General features: G+C 47.0%; 1 protein-coding gene across 1 annotated transcript in view; it reads right to left on the minus strand.

Annotated features, from left to right (window-relative positions):
• Nucleotides 1–8,035: 8,035 nt before the first annotated feature.
• grm7 (glutamate metabotropic receptor 7) overlaps nucleotides 8,036–18,520 on the minus strand; it is a 132,434-nt gene continuing 121,949 nt past the window's right edge. The window contains exons 6-9 of the mRNA XM_070993348.1: nucleotides 15,633–15,833; nucleotides 11,409–11,548; nucleotides 8,362–8,598; nucleotides 8,036–8,179 (exon numbers count right to left, since the gene is read on the minus strand). Of these exons, the coding sequence (XP_070849449.1) occupies nucleotides 8,036–8,179; nucleotides 8,362–8,598; nucleotides 11,409–11,548; nucleotides 15,633–15,833 (722 nt within the window). The remainder of the gene's footprint in view (nucleotides 8,180–8,361; nucleotides 8,599–11,408; nucleotides 11,549–15,632; nucleotides 15,834–18,520) is intronic.

An 18,520-nucleotide genomic window follows, 5' to 3' on the forward strand; every position in this document is an offset into this window, starting at 1 on the left:
TCAGTGATCAGGTGGGGGTTATGTGTGGAGCATGTGGGTGATGCTTTGTGTCCACTGACTGGTAGCTGGGAGCATTTCATCCATGTGCTCATTAGTCCCCCACCCCCCTCCTCCTCCTCCTCCTCCTTCCCGCAGCAGTTTAACTGCAGCCACCTGACACTGCAGTTCATTATCCAGCCTTTAGGGGGCCTCGGTCCCCAAGCTCATCACAAAAACCTCTGAGGAAACAGTGATCGCATCTACGCACCGTTTCCATGGATACAATGCAGGATCCATCTTTTCTTTCCCTTTTTTTTTGGCCTTGAGTCTCTGTTGCCCCGCACCCCCACACAGCCCATCGCCTCTCCTCTTCCTCCTCAGCCTGCTTCGATCCTGCTGCTGTCGGTTCATTACGTTACCAAACTGCAGCTGCAGTAAACTGCTCTTAACGATGCACCTCTGACTCCTCTTCCTCCTTGCCTTCCTCTTTCCTGCATCTCACATGCTCCGACTGTGACTCCAGCGTTCAGCTCAGCTCAGTCGCCTTCATAAAATGTGGGCATGTACGTTTCTGCAAACCATAAATAGGTTTAATTTGTACGTTTCATGTGTCACAATCAACGTTCCTCAGATCACCTGTACGTGATTATGAGTGGAGGTTTTGTCATCGGGCTGCCACAGAAACAGGTTTTCCAAAATGAGACATTGGGACATTTTCCAGCTGTGTTCATGGTGAGAAAATTGTAAATCCTGACCTTAAACAGGTGTTTCTGTGCCTGAACCAAACAGCATTAAACTGAAATGTGGAGTTTGAATATTAAAGGATGTCAAAAATGTAAAGTTTCCACATGTTCATGGTTTGCAGAAACGTACAATACCAACATTTTCTTTGGCGATACAGCGTCCTTCAGTCGCTCACTGCTGCTTGTGACTAACTGTTAATAATGGAGCTCGTCAAAACTCAAGCATCTCTTCAGTGAGTCAACTAAGATCTAGCTGCCGTGCACAAATACACTCACAAACACGCAGCCTGACTTCCTTCCCATCAATGTGTGGCACAGTGATTAACATGGCGACTGTGGATCATGATTAAATTGATTAATTGAATGGAAAAGGAAATAAGTTCCCCGCATCCCTGCGAAGCCGTGTGCAGTGGAACGTACACAGTTAGCAGATTAGCAGCAGGTCTGAGTGACAGGAAGCCAAATGAGAAAGAGAAAGAGAAACAGACTCATCAGACGAGTGTCACTGCCCCAACAGCACCGCCGCCGCAACTGCGTCATCTCATACATCCAACAATGCACCCGAACACAGTATGACTGCGTTCACATGACAAATACACAGTACAGAAGCAATTTCCCTCCAAGCAGACGTCACATTTTGATTAGGTGTGAAAGTGGTCAGCGTGCTCATTAACGAGTGTGTGTGTGTGGGGGGGGGACAGTGTGAGACTGTTTGGAGACCGAGACGACATCCTTCCTGCCTGATTTAATGATGGAGGAAAAGAAGAGCAGAACAGCACAAGGCTGCGATCATTAAAAGAACGGAGAACACGGCGAACATTATACCTGCGACACATCAGCATGCTAGCTTTGTCACTGTGAGCATGTTAGCATGCTAACATTAGCATTTGGGACGTCTTACTGTGGATGGACATGAATCAACAACAGGCTTCTTGGACACTGACACTGGATAGAGATACAGACTGACACTGATGTAGAATCAGTTAAAGGAGCAACACACTAAGTTTACATCACAGCAGCTTTTTGTCATTTCAACATTAATGTAGGTCTTAAATGTCGCAGTGTTGCTTGACCTGCTGTGACTCCGGATTATTTAACAGGAAGTGATGAAACCTGGTGCGTATCAACCAGGAGGAAGAGCAGGTGAGAGACTGACTGCCTTTGTTCTCCCGAGAATAAATCTGAAGAAAACACACTTCTAAACCGTCTTCAAAGAAGAGTTACAGTTCAGAAAAAACAAGAACATTTGAATAATTTTATTCTTTTCAGCCACGCTCCCAAGACTCAGCAGAGGAAGACAAACTGCGAAGGCTGAGCAGTGAGACAGTTTCATGACTGAATGCAGACAGTAAGCAATTCTCACTCAATTTATCTGTGAAACAAATGCTTCCCCTGCTGTTCATACAGGACGCACGAGGAAACAGAGGCACTCTGCATTTACAGGCAACTGGGCACAAGCCAACGACCCGAGCAGAAGTACTGGAGACACATCAGACTTTGTCTTCAGACAAGTAGAGGGAAGCAGCTTCAGGGCTGAACAGCCAATCAGGCTGCTTCGCTGAGCGGCTCGTAGAACTAAACGATGCTTCTGTTAAACTGCAGGAAGGATGTGAACTGTCGACAGGAAGCTGTGAAACGTTCCAAAAACATAACTTCACGTGGAATCTGTGAGTCTGCAGGTGGTTTCACAAGAGACGTCTGTCCACCTGGACAACCCAGAGACAGGTCAATGTCTTCTCTTTTCAGGAAACGAACAACAAAACTACATCACAGTCAACATCTGCTAAGTGGACAGATGGACGGACGGACAGACAGACAGATGAGCAGTGAGACTTTAGATGATTTGTCTCTAATCACACGTCGTTTCACAGGTCTTTCTTTGCTGCAGTACTGCGAGTGTCCAGGGGGACAAAGTGACAGCAGGGCCGAGCGCATCACTGCGTCCAGCTGTCTTCATGTCTTCATCAATGGTTCAGTGATACTGACATTTGAAATGGGCGCTCACAGGGAAATGCTGACATCACTGTTTAATCAAAGCAGCATTTAAGTGATGGAGGACAAAGACAAACGTCTGTTCTGATCAAATCAGATCATCTGTGGAAGGACTTGAACCAGTAACATCCTGGTCTCACGCTGGCTTCATTAACCCTCCTGGCTGCTCCTGGACCTGCTCATGAGCTGCTTTTGTCCGCCTCAAATCTCTCCATCTGCCTCATAATGCAGCTGGAGGGCTGTGACGGATCGCTTTTGCAGAGATCAAGGTCAAATTTCATTACTCCTAATGAGGCTTAGCACCCATCAGAATCTCTCCTCTCCATCTTTCTCTGGCTTTCAGACATGAAAGACAAGCAGCAGCAGATTTCTGCGTGGAGCCCAGAGATTTCAGAGTCATTACAGATAAGAATGCAGGAGAAAAGAGACGCTATCTTCTTCCCCCTCCGCCGCCGCTGCTGGGTCAGAATCACCTTTAATCGTCAAGTACACTCCACTCAGCAGAAAGAACATTTTCTGGATGCAGTCACATTACTAACAAAAGACCAAGCAGACGTTTTAGATGCTGCATTAACGTCCACAGAACATGAAAAGGCACTCAAACAATGTCAAATATTAAAGCTCCTGGACCTCTGGAGTTTTATCAACACTTCAGGCAAACACAATCATCACTGTTCACCAGAACGGCAGATAAGAGACAAAAAAACAAAACAAATCCAAACAGAGGAAAACTAATTTCAGTCCTGCTTCAAAGTCCTCCTTCAACCAGATCAACAGGATTCATTAACAGCTGTCACTAATCAGTCATACTTCAGTCATGACGGCTGTCCTAACCTCCACCAGTAGTTCTAGAAGAAAGGTCCAGTTTTTCCAATGACTGAGGACAGAGTCTCCAGAGGCAGCAGACAAGGATGTCCAGTCTCACCTCCACTGTTTCCACTCTTTATTGAACCATCAGTAGCAGCACAGGGACAAACAAGATAACACACAAAATCAGCCCATATGCAGACGATGTCCTCCTATTCCCACAAAATCCAAATCAATCAAAGAACTTATCAAAAGAATCAATGACTCTGATTATCTCTGATTAACTGAAAGAAATCCACCATCCAGTCACTCGATGGAGATGATTCTCACCACACCACAAACCCCCCACTCACCGCTTCTTACTGGACACATCACAAATCTGGGTTCCATCTGAACCTCAATGATCTGAACTCAACCCACAGCGAGACGCTTCAAGACTGGACACAGAAACAAAAACCCAGACTAAAACTGACAACAACAACAATCAAAACCAGATTTCGAACATCACTACCGAACAATCCTCAAATGGACACACACACCCCATCAGGACACCACCCACGGAACAACCCGGATATTAAGACAAATCAGACCAGAGGCCTCCCTTTCCTCAGTGACACCATCAAACATCTCAGCGGCTTCAAAAACAGTCGCCACGACTCTGATGGCTTGATGGAAAGTCAATGAAATAAAAACCAACCATGAGAAGGTCAAAATCCAGACTTCTCGGTGAGTAAATCACCTCTAACAGACACTAAAGGTGATTACACACCTCCACCACATTTGACCACAGCAGCTTATTGACATACATCACTTACAGTACATCTAATTTAAAAAAATCAGTCAAGGTAAAACCAGGTATCTCCAGCACACACCTCTCAAAACTGTGCAAACTCATATCTTCTGGTGGTTGTCCCCACACGCTTCATATTCCAATTAACAGACCTTCATCTACACTGGCGACCACTTCTGAACTGAGCAGGAGTGCACATAACTTCTTCAGTCAGGCATTGAAAAGGTCCTCAGTCCACACACAGCGTGGTCTCTGTCTCCTGTCTGTGTCCTTCTATGTTATGTGAATCAGTATTGTCTGTTGTCGCCTTTGCATGTGTTAGTTTGAGCGTGTTGCCCTGAAGCATTAACTGATGAATAAAGTGAAAAAAGTCGGCTCCGTTTCAGACTTTGAAAACAGAACCTGGAGGTAGTTTTCTGCAGCAGCATTAGTGAGATATTGTCTCGTCCAAAAAACAAATAAAAAAAGCCTTTTTAAGAAAATTGCAATCTCAAGCAAATGAGGTTTCAGTGTAATTTCAGGGATAATGTGATGTAATAATGTGTGTTTTCTGCTCAGCTGGAAGATGAAATGTGCAGTAACAGAGCTGCTCTTCCTCAATCAAAGCAGGGAAAGAGCACTGGATGCTGTCATCTCTGCAAGTGTGTGTGTGTATGCGCGTGCGTGTGTGTAAGCGTGTGCATGTGTGTGTGCGTGTATGCGTGTGTGTGTGTGTGTGTGTGTGTGTGCGTGCGTGCGTGCGTGCGTGCGTGCGTGTGTGTGTGCTTGTATATTATCGTGTCTCTTCCTGCTGAGCTCCGCTGGTCCTCTTTGATAGATGCTATAATCATCCTGTCAGATCACTGAGCTGTTTCATGTATTTCTGAAGAGTGTGGATCATGTGTTTCCATCGCCGGCCGGACGCCATGACATTATGGAGACACGAGCCAATGGAGGCTCTCACGGCTTTGACATCACGCTGTGTCCTCTCAGTTATTATAGAAATGTGTGGGTTCATAAAGCAGTGACGTGCTGTTATCCTGCCGTCATTGTCTTTATGTTTCCACTCACCTCGAGCCTCGGCTCCACGGTCAAGGGCTAACAGTAATATGAGTGTACTGATGATATACAGCTGAAAGCAGTACATCAATATTCAGAATACTTCCAGTATTACTATACAACAGCCAAACACGCTTCATACTGCAGGACTATATGACAGCTCCTCTCCTCTCTTAATAATATATTAACTTGTGAGAAAATAAAACATCTGTTTGGGGAAGTGCTGAAGATAGGCTGTCATATGACTTTAGCTCCAACAGACACCTGAGCAGGTGAGCGGCCGGGCCTCCCGTTCATCTTAAGAGCTACGTGATGAGGTCACCAACATTTAGCATATTAGCAGGTGAATTAGCAACAAGGCTTCAGATACTTTCCACTGATCGCAGCAGGGAGGTGATCAGCAGCTGCTAACAGCTTAGCACTGTGGGAAATGTAGTCCCAGGAGACGAAGAGTGGTGAGAGTGAGTGAATCATTAATATGAACTTTTCATGGACTTTCTGAGCATGTGGACGAACAGACACGATTTTTGAGGAGCTTTGACGCTCTTTCTTCTCCAGCAGTCACAGCGGCGGCGGCGATCCCTCGACGTGTGTCCGTTTGTTGCCCCGGCTTATTGTCTGCATTACAGCAGCCGTCCCTGATCCTCCTCTTCTCAGCTGCATCTGATAGGACGTCCAAATCCTTCAGCCAAAATTATAGCAAGAAGCACTGCAGCTTTTAGGGTCACAGAAAGGCAAGACTCCACTGCTCCTGTCCTTTTCTGTCCCATTTCAGTGGCTGCGGGATCACTTTAATCTTTCTCACCAGGAGCAGACAGACAGGCTTGGACTCGCAGGAAGACGAGATCATCATATTTTTGTCCTCTTCTGCCAGTTTCCCCATTTCCTCCCACTGTCTCACTGTCTGCTCTGTGGCATTTGCTTCCAGTGACCTTCCTCTCGTGATGAGTCATCTCGACAGCTTCCGTCTCTTCCAGCTGCAGCAGACAGAGGACAGACAGCGTAGGAAAGGACAGAATCCAAACAAGTTTCCTCTGTGTGTGTGTGTCTGTCTCAGTGTTTGACTTTGTCTTGGCATCACGTAAAGAAAGATGAAGTTTCACTGAGCTGCACTGATGTCTGCGCTCACACACTTTGCTTAATGTCACGTCATAGTTTATGTTGAAGTAGTTGTTGCTGTGGTCTGAGGTCCATCCAGAGAGGTGAATCTGGAGCGACTGCTCTTGGTTTTAGGTACCTGAAAATATTTAGCCTCTTATCCAGGAGACGTGTTCAGTTCTGACGGCGGTCGCTGCTGATTGGATGGAAACAGGCGTTCATTCATGTTGTCTTTGGAAACAAGACGAGGAGCCCCGTCACACAGTGAGTAACAGGTACTTCACCAAAAGTAAAATTCAAATATCTTCATGGATTCATTAAAATCATACGTGAAGCTGTGATAACAGACGTGTGTGTTCACTGATTATAAACTCAACATGAACACGTCTTCACCTCTAAGCTGATGTGTTGAACTTGTCGGTTTATTTCACATCCAGCAGATCAATACGATGATCGATGTGGACTCTGTTCGTGTCTCCTGATGGACGTCCGTCCAGTCTTTGTCTCTTTTAGCTCTGTGTTTGGTCTCCTCCACCTCCTGAGGGACATATCTGCTCTGTAGCTGCTAAATGCTAAATGTCCACCAGCTGGTCTCTGATCAGTCTGTCTGCTGTTTGCTGCTCAGCAGGAAGTGAACTGAGGATTTCTACAGCTTTTATTCTGAAAGCGACGCCATGAGAGCGAACAGGAAGAGAGAAGTCTGTCTGACAGATAAACGATGAGCTGAACGTCTCTTTGAAGCTCTGAAAAGACGAGCGAAGCTGCAGATTCAGATGCTTCATCACCACATCACACTGTCACTTCATGCATCGTTATTATACTTTACAAAAATGTAGATTACAGCTGCTTTAATGCTGTAAACTGCACAGCAGCCATGTGCAACACTTCCTGCACGTTTCCATCCTGAATGCACAAAAAGTATCACGTAGCATTCATAATCAGTTTGGCCCTCCGAAGGGACGGCCAGGCTAATAAACAAGGCGTTCGCTGAGGGGGAAGAAATTACTGGAGATAAACGACATTAATCTCAGCTGCGGCTGGGAATGGGAAGAAACAGGGTCTCCAGCCTGGAGAGGATTAGCAGCAGATGTCAGGAGAGACGAGGAGACGACCGAGGAGACAATGCTGTCTGTCCTTCTCTCTTCCGATAATAAAAACATCTGTGAGTCTCCTCTGTGAGTCTTTGAAGATGTTTGGTATTAACGACGATGGTGAAATGACGTGAATGACGTGAGTGCAGAATCACCGCGTCATCGTCAGACTGTCTCGTCCGTCCAGGTTTCGTGCAGCTGTGCTCTGTGGACGCCAAACAGTTCTGTCCTCATGAGAAGCTGCCATTTTCTAAATGAAGCTGGTAATCCTGTATCATGGATATGAGCAGTTTAATCCAGCCGTATGAATTCCACAGTGGGTGAGATTACCGCGTGGCACAGCTCGGCTGGGTAATCCAATGTGTTCCCAGTTTCATTGACAGGTTGGATATTTGTTTTAGTGGACGTCTGCTCGGCTGTGAACGCGGGACATAAGTAAATGTGGACTTTATTATTACTTCACATCGACAGTGAGCTCGTGTCCACAGCAGTACGTTTTACAAGCTGCGTTTCAGCGTCAGGACTTGTCCTGAGTTCATCCGGCTGTACACAGGTTCATGTTCCCGCCTGTGATTGGTGGAGGTCGTTATAGCAGCCGGAGAGGAGGCTGCAGGTACGAGGCTGGAAAAAAAGCCGAACGTCTGCAGGTCAGAAACAAAGAAAACTGTTTTTATTTCCGTTCAGTATTCCTCTAAAAAGATGTTGGAGCGTCAGTCAAAGATAAGACTCTGATCTCTGAGCTACAGTATTTTTCTGTTATGATGAATGAACATGAATGTAAATCACTTTATTATTCAATCAAACATCCAAACAAATGCTCCACCTGGTCTATCACACGATGACTGTGGCAGGGCTGTTTGGTTACGAAGTGATAGGCGTGACTGGTCCTGAGGAGCTGCACAGGTGACAGAGTGCTGGTCCTGAGGAGCTGCACAGGTAACAGAGTGCTGGTCCCGAGGAGCTGCACAGGTAACAGAGTGCTGGTCCCGAGGAGCTGCACAGGTAACAGAGTGCTGGTCCCGAGGAGCTGCACAGGTGACAGAGTGCTGGTCCCGAGGAGCTGCACAGGTGACAGAGTGCTGGTCCTGATGCTTCCTGGTGCAGATTATGGCCACATAAAGCCTGACAGAGAGCCATCGGAGCGAAACAGAGTCTGATTGACCCATTAAGCCACAGCAAAGCCCTGCGACAGCGGGCGACACAAGGCGGAGAAGAAGAAGAAGACGAGGAGGAGGAAGAGGAGGAGGAAGAAAAGGGCAGAAGGAGAAATAATAAAAGCTGGTGACGTTTTTCTCCCTTTGCAGCAGATTAACGTCAGTTTACTCAAACATGGGTCCTGGTTTTGCAGGATAAGCAGCAGGTGATGTGTAGAAATCTCCTGCTTCCATGACTCCATCACTGAGCACACGACGGCGGATCACCGACGTCACATTGGCACATTGGGATAATTGATCTGCACATTACACAGCGGACGTCCACCCGAGGCCCTGGAATGTTCTTCTTCTCGACTCGTTCAGCGCAGCGAGTTCAAACAAAGGTTATTAATCTTCTAAATGTGCTGATTACTCTTCTGCGCCTTGATCTCAAACTGCCGTGTACCTTGGCTAAATCATATTAGGTCTGACTGTCACGCTTGAACATATAGTTTCAGTAATAGCTCCCCTTTGTAATGTGGAGAGCAACACACACCACAAAACACACACAGAGGAGGTGTGAGGATGGAGGGAAAGCAGCAATAATGGAAGGCCTAATAGCAACAGCTCCGCCACATCTGGCTTACCGGGGGCTATTGAGGTGAATAATTTAGTGTTGTGAAGAAGCAGAGACATGGCCTTGAATGCAGAAGCAGAAGAAGGCTGCAGATCAAATCACAGCCAGCGTCAGAAATACGGCTGAGGCGGAGGGATGTTCTGACGGATGCTTGAACCACATGATTCATCGTCCTGCATCCAGACCTGCATTTGATGCTGCGCAATGAGCGAAAATATATGAACTGCAGACGGCGCCGGGAGAGTGAAATCAACACTTCAAACATGGACATGGCCGTCTGGGGCTCTTCTATGTTTCTGGCCTGAGCTAACGTTGGACGGACGAATGAGGACACATGAATCTGTTCGGTTGGCTCTCTCTGCTTCTTCCTCTCTCTGGTCACACATTCCTTCAGTGTGGCCCGTCGTGTCGATCAATCAGCCTGATTAACTCCCACACCGTCAGATAATCTTCTCTGCCTGTCTGTCCTCAACAAGCCTCCAATTAGGACCCCCCTCAGATTGGGAGGATGGTCAAATGTGGTGTGAACGGTCTGATAATCCTCCAGCTCTGTAAAAGCACCACAGAGGAGGGAGATCGAACCACAGCCAGTTTATCCGTGGACGATGTGAATCCTTTAAACGTCGCCGGCGCTCAGGAACGATCAGGTGAGACGGATGTTTGCTCGGCTCACCTTTAAAGCCGAAGCTATCAGTTTACACCATCTGATGTAATTAACAAATGTAACGACGGTGAGGATGAAGCTCATTACAGCCTCGGTGCTGATGGAGGCGCCTGCATGAATATTCATGGCTTCATCTTTATCTTCCACTCTGAAACTCTTCATGACTCCTCATCGTCACCCTCAGTCTGCCTCTCGGTTCGTGGTTCAGTCACTAATAAACACATTTTGACTGCTGGACGGGAGACATCATGTCCATCGTCCCCTAAACATTTGGGCTAACAAATCATTTCTACACATTAAGACACAACAGAATCATAACCTCCATGAATAACTGATGAATTTCTAAATAAAATATCAACGCAGCCACAAATAAATGATCAGAGAGGGCTGAGTCACTCACACTGATCTGTGCTCAGCCTGAACGCTCAATGATGGACAACCCTGTCTGCTGATTGGTCGGCTGATCTGACCGCTGACTTTCAGGGAAACATTAATACGAGATTTGACAAACTGCTGGAAACAGATGAAGCTGAGATGAAACAAAGATGATCTGATGTGTCCAAGAATCCTAAAAACCACCAAAGACTGTTCTTCTGTTCTTCTTCTGTGGTTCTGAGGTGCAGAGATTCATCCCGAACACATCACATCATATCATTATTTAGAATATCAGTCCAGGCAGACTTCACAAACCGGTGACGGACTTTCCTTCATTCGTCTTGGGTTCATAAAGAGTAAAGTCGGTGACGTTCGGCTGCTGGTTAACGTCGGCCGAGCTTTGGAGCAGACAGACCGACAGTGAGACGCTGCTGAAATGACGCTGTCCGTGTTGATTTCACGCCTGTGCTGGACGGTGACATGAGATGACAATACGATGAGCTCCCACGTCAAACTTCAGAACATCAAAAACAAGCCGTGCAGCTCCACAGGAGCGTCTACAGAACCTGCTGATACCAAGGACTCTTCCACAGAGACAGTCAGTAACTGTGATATAATGTCTCGTCTTACGGAGACATCGGTGGTTTGTCCATGAATGTTTATCCACCGAGTGAAACCATGACGGACGCTCAGAGCTGGACGCTCGTCTCCTTCAGCACCTCCATGAAAGACCTAACCTCCGTCCGTCCCACAGAGGACGGTCTGAGGTGCCGAAGACACGCTCGTTTGGCGTGCTGTTGCTAACGAGCTAACTAATGATTGACGGGTGGGTGTGGTGATATTATTGATTGAAGCTGATTGGCTCACGCTTAAATAAGCATGTGTCATATTTTCTTTCACAGGAAGGAAACATGATGACGTTTTGATTTGAGAAGACAAAGAAAAGGACTTTTGCAACTTTTTGATTTATATTGTTAAATCGTGCACAATAAGACCAGAGGTGTGACGTCAAAGAGGCACTCAGAGAAACAGAGTTATTAATTACTGAGACAGAAACTCACACTGAGCTGCAGGGTCTCGGTCCACTGTCCAATCACGCGGTAGCCCGGCCCGCTGACGTTGTTCCACTGGTACTGAAACAGATCGTAGCGTCCGGGGGCGTCGCCATTACGGTTGAATGTCACTGAGGTACCAGCACTTCCTGTGGAGGACAAACAGATAATCACCTGATCAATCAGTCAGTCAGGCGGTCATCATGGTGGATGGAATGGATTCATAAAGCTGAGGAGCTGAGCCTCCAGTCACTGCCATTAAAGCACCACCGAAGAAGAGACACAACGAGACGACGTCACTCAAAGAGCTGCAGTCAAACGATGGAAGCATGACGGAAATCAGGCGTTTCTGTTTGAATGAATGAATGAACAAACAGCCAGTTCAGCGTGACTATCAGCCTTATATGGGACTTTCTGCGAGTTAAACAGCGTCCCCTCTGAGGACGGGTTGTCCCCCTCCCAAACACACTGTGTTTATTGCCTTGGCTGGTCGTCTTCGGAGACCCTTTCAAGTCTGTATTTAATTTAGAGTGAATGGAGGAAAAAACAGGAGTGAGGCGGAAAAGAGGAGAGCAGGAAAAGGCTGACAGGCAGAGGAGGAGGAGGAGGAGGAGGAGGAGGAGGAGGAGGAGGAGGACAGATGGTGATGAGCGTCCTCTGTCCAATACGCAGCACAAAGAGAATTCATCCTCAGGTCAGAAACCACTGCTCCGGCAGGAAACTGCTGCTCGCTGCAGCTTTCTTCTTCGTTTTTCTCTCAGTAATGGTTTGAACGGTTTGAACCTGCTCAGGAATATTTTGTTGTCCTTTCATGTTTCATTAAAACATTTGTGTTTGCAGGCCTTCATCCTCATCTTATTCTGATTCTGTCATTTCACAGAGAGTCAGGGAGCTTGATGAATGCTTGAATGATGAATGAGTGCATCATCATTTTGAGTGCATGATGCATTGTTCATCTCCGTGAGAACAAAGTGTATGAGAGCGTGCGTGCATGTGTTAGTGCAGCTAGTTGCATGTCTGGTGTCATGCTAATGTCCTCAACAGTCTCAGCTGCACGAGGAGACAAGCTGTCACATCAGAGGGAGCCGGACGGCCTATTGAGCCACGGCCACCCTCAATAAACCTTTTCAACGGTTTGTCTCTCACAGAAGACAAAATCAGCAAGAAAAGACACCACGAAAGAACCGAACAACCCAAAGGAAACACTGAACTTTGGTTTCATCCACTGATGGAGACGAACAGCAGGTGGAGCTGATTCTCCGGTCAATATGATATCATGCTAATAGACTGAGGCTAAAGCTAACAGGTCCCAGGTTGTGATATCATGCTAATAGACTGATGCTAATGCTAACAGTTCCCAGGTCGTGATATCATGCTAATAGACTGAGGCTAAAGCTAACAGGACCCAATGCTGATGCTAACAGGTCCCTACTAAAGCTAACAGGTCCCAGGTTGTGATATCATGCTAATAGACTGATGCTAATGCTAACAGATCGAAGGTCGTGATATCATGCTAATAGACTGATGCTAATGCTAACAGGTCACAGGTCATGATATCATGCTAATAGACTGATGCTAACGCTAACAGGTCCCAGGTTGTGATACCATGTTAATAGACTGAGGCTAAAGCTAACAGGTCCCAGGCCGTGATATCATGCTAATGGACTGATGCTAATGCTAACATGTCCCAGGTTGTGATATGCTAATAGACTGAAGCTAAAACATCCAAAAATGCTAAAAGTCCGGCTGTTTTCTAACTTCTTCTTCTTTGATCCTGACAAATGAATGTTTGAACACGTTTAATCATGTTTAACAGGTTTTTATGTGGTTGTGATCGATCTGCTGGTTTAATGAAGTAAAAACGTGTTTGCAGTTAATCAGAACTGCTCCTGTTTCAGGACAGCTGGGATTTCAGGTAAAGCTGTAAGAGGCCGCTCTCAGAGGCCGTCAGGTGTCCTGCAGCTCAGCTCTTAATCCAGTGAGCGGACAGATCGATGCTCGTGTTCATGAGCGCAGAGGCAGCTCAGACCTGCGTCTCCAGAGAAAACTGCTGTTTGCTTCAAACCTTCAGTCTCTGGTCGAAAACGTGCTGGACTTTCTTCATTGACTGTGACAGAAACACAGTGTGATGTCAGAAGCATCGTCCTGGTGTTGAGGAGGAGGCGTTTAGGAGGTGCTGAGGAGGTGAAGGCAGCTCTGCTCAGTCGCTGTGGGCTGACTCCTGCGTATCTATTGAAAGTGAGCATCTCCTCTCACACTCTCTTTAAATGACCACTTCACAGTCCTTCAAATGTAGGAGACAAGAGGTCTTTGTTCAGGTGGTCTCACTTTCGTCTCATCATGTCCCGTGTTAAACTAAGACCACAGTTTGTCCCTCATTTAACTGAAGTGCTGTGAGTAGTTTAATCACACTTTAGCTGCAAAAGGTGCAGAACAACTCCTCATAATCACTTTGACAGAGAGCCTAATCCAGACGGCATCACGTTCCTCTGAACGTCTGTGACGACACAAACGAAGCTGATGGAGGGCCGAGCCTCCACGCACACACCTCACACCTCCGTCAGCTCCAGGCCTGCAGCCCACTGAAGACATTAACATCACTCCGCTGTAATAACACGGCTTTTCATTTGCATTTTGGCTGCAGAGTGAAACGTCTAACTGCTCGCTCATAAAGGAGCTCCGTCTTCCATTATTGGACGTTTGAAAAGAGGAGCAGGTGATGAAACTCCTCAGGCGCTTTATGCTCCAAACAGTGGGCCGATGGAAAGGAAGTCTGGAGAGCCAGAAATGTGAGCGGCTGGCAGCGACAGCCCCGACTTAATGACTGACTTCACTCTGCACTATGGGGCAGTAAACGTCTTAATTATTGCCCCTTTAAGACAGAGGCCACATATCATCTCACTTTCCAGCACCTGTTCACAAACAGAGCGTCTGAGTTTACGCAGACTCAAACATCTGAACACCTGAAACAGCTTCGTGTGTCTTTCTAATCACGATGGAAACAAGTTTGTCTTGAGTTTGTTTCCCTCTTCACAAGGTTACGAGCAGAGGTGAATAACAACAGTAAGAAGAAGAATATATATATATATACACACACACACACCACCATTAAACCAGCGTCAGTGCTCCTCCAGTCCAGGAGGAGGTGCTGGTGCACCTGAAGCTGAATGAGTACTGAAAAAACACCAGAGGAAGAAGAAGACCGTCATCGCAGCTGAAGTAGCTTAGCAGCGAGCTAACAGCTGAATCCTTTTCACGAGCTGTGATGAGGCACTGACTCTCTGAGCTCTCACCCACTCACATCACTCACAGTCAAACTGATCAGGGATCAGATAAACAGCTCAGCGCGTCGTCTGCGTTGAACTCTCTGGAGATGTTTCTTCTGTGTTAATGAGACAGAAGATGACGGCTGACTCTCCTCAGCTGCTGTGAATTATTGACTCAGCAGCTTATTAATCATCAGCGGCTTCGTGTGCTTTCATACTTTTTCTACTTTTATTTTTCCGGTGTGAAGTTGCAGCCTGTGAGGCTGATGTTCACTGCTTCATCCTGCTAAAATAACACTTCATCATTATCTGGTGGCTATATTTTGTTTAGATTTTTAACCTGCAAAGTAACTGAAGCCTTCAAATAAATGTCCGAAAGTGGAAACAATCAGCAGGTGAGCAGCAGGTGTGCAGATGGTGAGCAGCAGGTGTGCAGCAGGTGAGCAACAGGTACGCAGCAGGTGTGCTCACGTGAGCAGCAGGTGTGCAGCAGGTGAGCAACAGGTGCGCAGCAGGTGTGCTCACGTGAGCAGCAGGTGTGCAGCAGGTGAGCAGCAGGTTAGCGGCAGGTGTGCAGCAGGTTAGCGGCAGGTGTGCAGCAGGTTAGCAGCAGGTGCGCTCAGGTGAGCAGCAGGTGTGCAGTCACATGCAGCCATGCATAGCGGCGCTTCCCTTCACTCTGAAACCAGGTGATGAGCCTCGACCTGTACGCTCTGCTCTCAGTCTGCACGAAGGTGTTTCAGGGTTTTGATTTTATGGCGTTAAAGCGATTTTAAACCAGAGTCAGACAGCAGACAAGGCGTGAAGAGCGAGCTGATGCGGACGATAAAAACCTTGTTTTACGAGACGCCGTGGACATTTTAAAGCAGCGCTGTGAGCAGGAGCGTCTTTATGAGCAGCGTTCGCCAGCTGCCAAACAATCACACCCTGCACAGCCCGGTCAGGACCGACCCGCCCGCCGTCTCACCGTTGAAGCTGACGCTGCGGATGTACTTGAGCAGCTTCTTCCCTCCGGCCAGGTCCATCTCGGGGCAGATGCCGGAGTTCTCTGGACACAGGTCCCTCTGCATGTTGTGGAGGGCGTGGGCCATGGCGTACACCGCGTCGATCACAAACTGCACCTTACCCTCCTGCTCGTACTTGGAATCGATGCCGATGCGCTCCTGACCTGAGAGACACAGACAGGGGGACACAGGTGAGACACAGGTGAGAGACAGGTGAGAGACAGGTGATGCTCTGACTGCAGATCCACACATGCTGCCCTCTGAAACACACTTTAAACCGTCTTTTCCTGAGAACGCCTCCGTCGGCCGTCAGCCGGTCGACTTCCACACTGAAAGATCTCAACAACTACTGGATGGATTCTCGGGACGTTCATGATCCGCAGAGGACGAACCTTTTCCTCATCACATCAACGTTTAATGAATCTGGCCTCTAACTCCCATCAGCCCCAGCTGCACTCAGCCCCATGTCTGCTCTACACATGGCGAGAGTGTGCTCACTCTGGAGAAGTGAAGACATTAAACGGCTTCAGCTGAATGTTTCTGTGGGTTTGATGATGTTTCTCTGTTGGATTCAGGAAGTGTTTCAGCGCTGGCGTTCGCTGTGGGTGGTACGCAGACATCACTGAGGAACTCAATCAACAATACAGAGCAGGCAGAATAAAAGCGTCTGCGAGGGACCTGATGATGGATGCAACTTTCCCACAATGCAATGCACAAAGGAAGCAATGAGCTTCTCACAGCTGGACATGACTGGACGAACGTTTATTTCACTGTTTTCACTGTGTCCTTCTTAAGATGCAGCCCGTCAAAGTGTCTTCATCTGTCTATAATGACTTAGCTTATTAGCATGTTAGCGTGCTAACATGTTGAATGCAGTAAACATTAGACCTGCTAGCATCAGCATGTTAGCGTACTGATGTTAGCATGTAGCTCAAAGCAGCGCACCTAAAGTAGTGGAGTAGAAAGTAGCGTGAAAAGAAAAGACATGAGTAAGATATAAGTACCTCAAATATACACTTAAATACAGTATGTGAGTAAAAGTACAGGTTCTGTGTATACTGCGTGTACAGTGCTAAAGTAAAAGTACTCGGTTACTCTCCACACAGCTCACGTGTTTGTTCTGTGTAAAAACGCCTTGTGAAGATGAACCTGCACACGTCCTCCATCAGATTATTGACATATTGTGTCTTCAGTTTGTGTGACAGTGAAACCTTGGAGAGAAGTGCTGAACTGGTTCCCAGTAAAGCTCCAGTATCAGAATGATGTCCTGCTGGTTCAGTGCTGTCCCACTGACATACTTTCATAATTAAGAATAAAAAGTGTGTATGTGAGTCTGAGAGATGCAAATAAGTTCAGACAGACAAACTCAGTTTGGAGCTCCGCGGCTCGTCATGATGAACAGTTACTTCGAGCTGTTCTCCTGGTTTTTCTTGAGACTTGTGGAAACATTATGCAGCAAAATGCAAAATAACGAAAGCAGTTTAAAGGGCAGCAGCTGCAGAGCCTCAGCCTCCACAAAATGTCTGTTTCCCAAAACCACACACACACAAACCCCCCCCCCCCCAAAAAAAAGCCTCTGAGGAGCTGAATATTTCACACTTTAAAAGAGGACAGAGTTTCCTCTGTGGCCTCTTTGTGCTCCACGTTCCTTCAAATCTTAATTTATTACATTACTGCATGGTTCATGCAGACTCTTTTATACCTCTGAAAATATGTTTCACTGCTTCAGTCCTTCACGCAGAGAAAGGACACCAGGTGAGTTTGATCTGAGCGGTTTGAGGGGTCGACACAGCGCGGCGCCTTCGCCATGTTTTAACCCTCCTCGTGAATCAAGCCTTGTTTTGATACTATTAATGTTGGACAGTAGTATTTATATGGTGTTATGATCTGTGCAGCGTCGTTAATGTTGGTGGCGGAGTCCGCCATTCCTCTGCTGGGTTCAGACTGCCCTCACACACAGGGGGCTAACGAAACATGTCCTGCTGCTTCACAATAAAAGACCTGGACAAACACGGGGGGCTTTTATTGTGGAGCAGCACAGGAAGCCGTAATGGGAGAGACACCTGAAAAAGAGCGACGAAGAGTTCATCCACATCTCACGGCAGCCTTCAGCAGAGGCTGCTGGGAGTTTCGATCCACCCCATTAACTTTCTTATGTCTCTGCTCCTTTTCCAGTTTTAATTTGTCTTCATGCTCCAGCGTCTCTTCCTCCTTGTCCCTCCTCCTCAAACACACATACAGGCTCATGTTTTCTGCTGTGAATAAAAGCTTCATGTTCTTTCCCGTCAGCAGCTCTGATGCTGCAGCGTGATGCTCGGTGTGAAGCTTCTAACGTTACCGATGCTGCTCAGTTTTTGTTTCATCAGCAGGAGATCAAAGCTCCAAACGGAAGACAAGTCCAAACATATTTGACTGATATTATAATTTTGAATAATCGTCTTTCTGTCACGCTGGACGGCAGTGAACTGGACTGTGTCTCCACTGTGAGGACATGTTGGACGACTGAGACAAACACATTCTGACCAATCACAACGGTGGAGACGATCAGCTGATGTCACAACACATCCCACTTCCTGTGTAGACAGGAAGTTAAAAGACAAAATCTGGCTTGAATATGTTGAAATGTTTGTGTGTGCGTGCGTGTGTGTGTGTGTGTGTGTGTGTGTCCACCCTCAGCCCGTCTTCAGTAAACTCAGAAGACATTTTGGACAGTTGAACAGTAAAGAGAGCGTCTTCGGGCTCTGCTTGCTTTAAGTGTGTCAGGGCGAGCGTCCTGCTGCCTCACAGGGGAGCTCATTAGCTCGCACTGCGGCCGCTCGCTGAGGAAACTCTGGATATCACTGGAATCACC

The sequence above is a fragment of the Chaetodon trifascialis genome, chromosome 3 (genome assembly GCF_039877785.1).
Source record: "Chaetodon trifascialis isolate fChaTrf1 chromosome 3, fChaTrf1.hap1, whole genome shotgun sequence".
Taxonomy (NCBI): Eukaryota; Metazoa; Chordata; class Actinopteri; order Chaetodontiformes; family Chaetodontidae; genus Chaetodon; species Chaetodon trifascialis.